This window comes from Pocillopora verrucosa, chromosome 1 (assembly GCF_036669915.1).
Source record: "Pocillopora verrucosa isolate sample1 chromosome 1, ASM3666991v2, whole genome shotgun sequence".
NCBI lineage: Eukaryota > Metazoa > Cnidaria > Anthozoa > Scleractinia > Pocilloporidae > Pocillopora > Pocillopora verrucosa.
In genome coordinates this window covers 34,924,316-34,926,521 of record NC_089312.1, presented here as the reverse complement: position 1 = coordinate 34,926,521, position 2,206 = coordinate 34,924,316, and the positions used below count along the sequence as shown (strand labels likewise).

At 38.2% G+C, this 2,206-nt stretch overlaps 1 protein-coding gene across 1 annotated transcript in view; it reads right to left on the bottom strand.

Annotated features, from left to right (window-relative positions):
• The window catches only part of LOC131784236 (mitochondrial coenzyme A transporter SLC25A42), a 5,861-nt gene extending 5,079 nt beyond the window's left edge, over positions 1-782 (bottom strand). Inside the window, exon 1 of the mRNA XM_059101034.2 lies at positions 422-782. Coding sequence (XP_058957017.1) covers positions 422-659 — 238 coding nt within the window. The 5' untranslated portion in view covers positions 660-782. The remainder of the gene's footprint in view (positions 1-421) is intronic.
• Positions 783-2,206: the final 1,424 nt, after the last annotated feature.

Genomic DNA, 2,206 nt, shown 5'->3' with positions numbered 1-2,206 from the left:
AAGCCAATTATAAAGCTTAGGTTCTAGAGGAAAGGAAAAGGCAAGTCAGGAATTTTTTGTTTGCAACTCAATCAAACCAGCAGTAAGCCTCAGCCAGAAATAAAACATAACCAAAATGTTTCTAGGAAAGCTTGGTAATCTATAAAACAACTTCAACTTGTTCTGTTTGAACTAACATATAGTCACAGGTGCATAAGGTTAATCCGTGAGACTTGGGGAGCAAGATCCAGAGAAAATTTGAATGCGGCCACTGCTTTAAATCTTACTACTAAGTTTCAAAGCCATTGCAAACTCGACTTTTTCACGACTATCAAGATTTTATTAAAAAAGCTGTTAACAAATAAAATCAAATAACTTTGAGACCCAGTCATCTAACATCAGCATCAAAACAAACTAATTGCAAGTTCGTTAATTCACTTACTTTGAAAGATGATTTTTGTCCGATCTAATGGTGCAATTGTAGTCTTCGCAATCGCTCCAGCGACGGCTCCGGCGCACAGGGAGCCGATTACTTCTTTGAACTCTATATTGGTGTCTTGAATTGTTCGGTCATAAGCGTTACGCCTATGACTCCTCAGATACCATTCACCATGCGTTATCTGACCATGCTGCTCGACATCCCCGTGAAGAAGCTGTTCCTTATCTTTCGCTTTAACCATTTGTTAAACGAGTTATTTGGAAATGCATATCTAATAAATCCATTAATATGTTTTTTTTAAAAAGTAAACGTTTAAAAATTGCACAATTTTAGATTCACCGTGTCTCCGCCATTTTAACTGTAATTTTACGATACTGAAGGGGAAACCTGGGCACTAAGCAAAACTGGCTGAACTGACGTAACAAGCGCGTAGTAATTTTGTGACGACATTAGGAAACGACAACATCCTTAGCGATTCGGATCAGCGCTCTCACGAAAAACGCCTGAAGTGCTCCGCGCCGACTTCCGCGCCGGCAATTCGATCTATGGATGGAAATTCCTTCTACAACGTACAAGAGCAGAAAATAAGAACAAAGTTCAAAGACTTTCGTTTTCCCTATCTTCAGTCTCGGGTTGTCTAGGTTGAACTTTTAACCAGTTCTTGGACAACGAGAAACCAGATGCTGCAGTCGACCACTGCCTGTGCCTGGTGACCGGTTTATGATCTCTTTTCTACAGTCTTAACAGGCGAAAAAATAGGGATAAATAAAAAAATCTCAGTAGAAGACAAACGAATAAAATTAGTAAATTATGCCGCCTTCTCTTCACGTGGAACGAAAGAAATTAAAAGCTTTACTGGATATTGCACAAACAGTTTGCCTCCAAAAGAAAACTTAATCTAATTTTTAAAAAAAAATTTTTTTTATTTCCAATGTGCTTTTTGGCTTGGGTAAAGTATTCAGCTTGATTGACAGATCGAAAAGAAGTCTGCACAAACTTAATTCTTGTTTCATTACGCACATTTCAAAATAAATTTTTGCCATTTAACCAGTTCCCGTTTCCTGAGATCTGAGAGTCACTTCAACCAAAGGATGACTTGATATTTCTTTGTCGGTTAGTTCTGGGAATTAACTGTTAACATATCAATATCATGTTCTGAATTATTTCTGGACCAAAAACGCGCTTCCAGATTAATTATTTCCATGCCTTCACTGGTTACCATTTACCCCTCCTATATTCACCCCTGATTAAACCTGCCGACCCCGGAAAACTTTAGATCAGTAGTCTTGTCGTAAGATCGGGTCAAAAATAAAAATAGAACAAAAAAAAAACCGTGAGACTCGCGCACAGATTTGCGAGAGTTGACAGGTCTAAGCCAATAAAGTGATTTAAAAACAGAATGACGAAAATCCGTCACAGCCGGAAAACAATCGAGAAAATTTCATCTTTTGTTAGAAGCTTATCTCGAACATAAAGAAGAAAACATTTACGACTCGAGGTCTTGGTGCGGCACAATTGGCCAGCAAAAATGTTTTGGTGTTGCCATGGGGAATAAAGAACGTTGTATTGACCAAGGTAAACGTGGCTGCGGAACTCCAAACCATTTGCATTTTAGGTATGAGTTATCGAGGAAACTTTTGTCACACTTTTGAAGAAAAAAATTATGTGTTAATCGTGTTGACAACCGTGAAATTGTGTAACATAACATTTGCTTGACTGCAAATTGATTTATTGTTCCAATAGACCTACTACTGGCTGGCGGGAAACTGTTGATCTGTTGCTATCGCA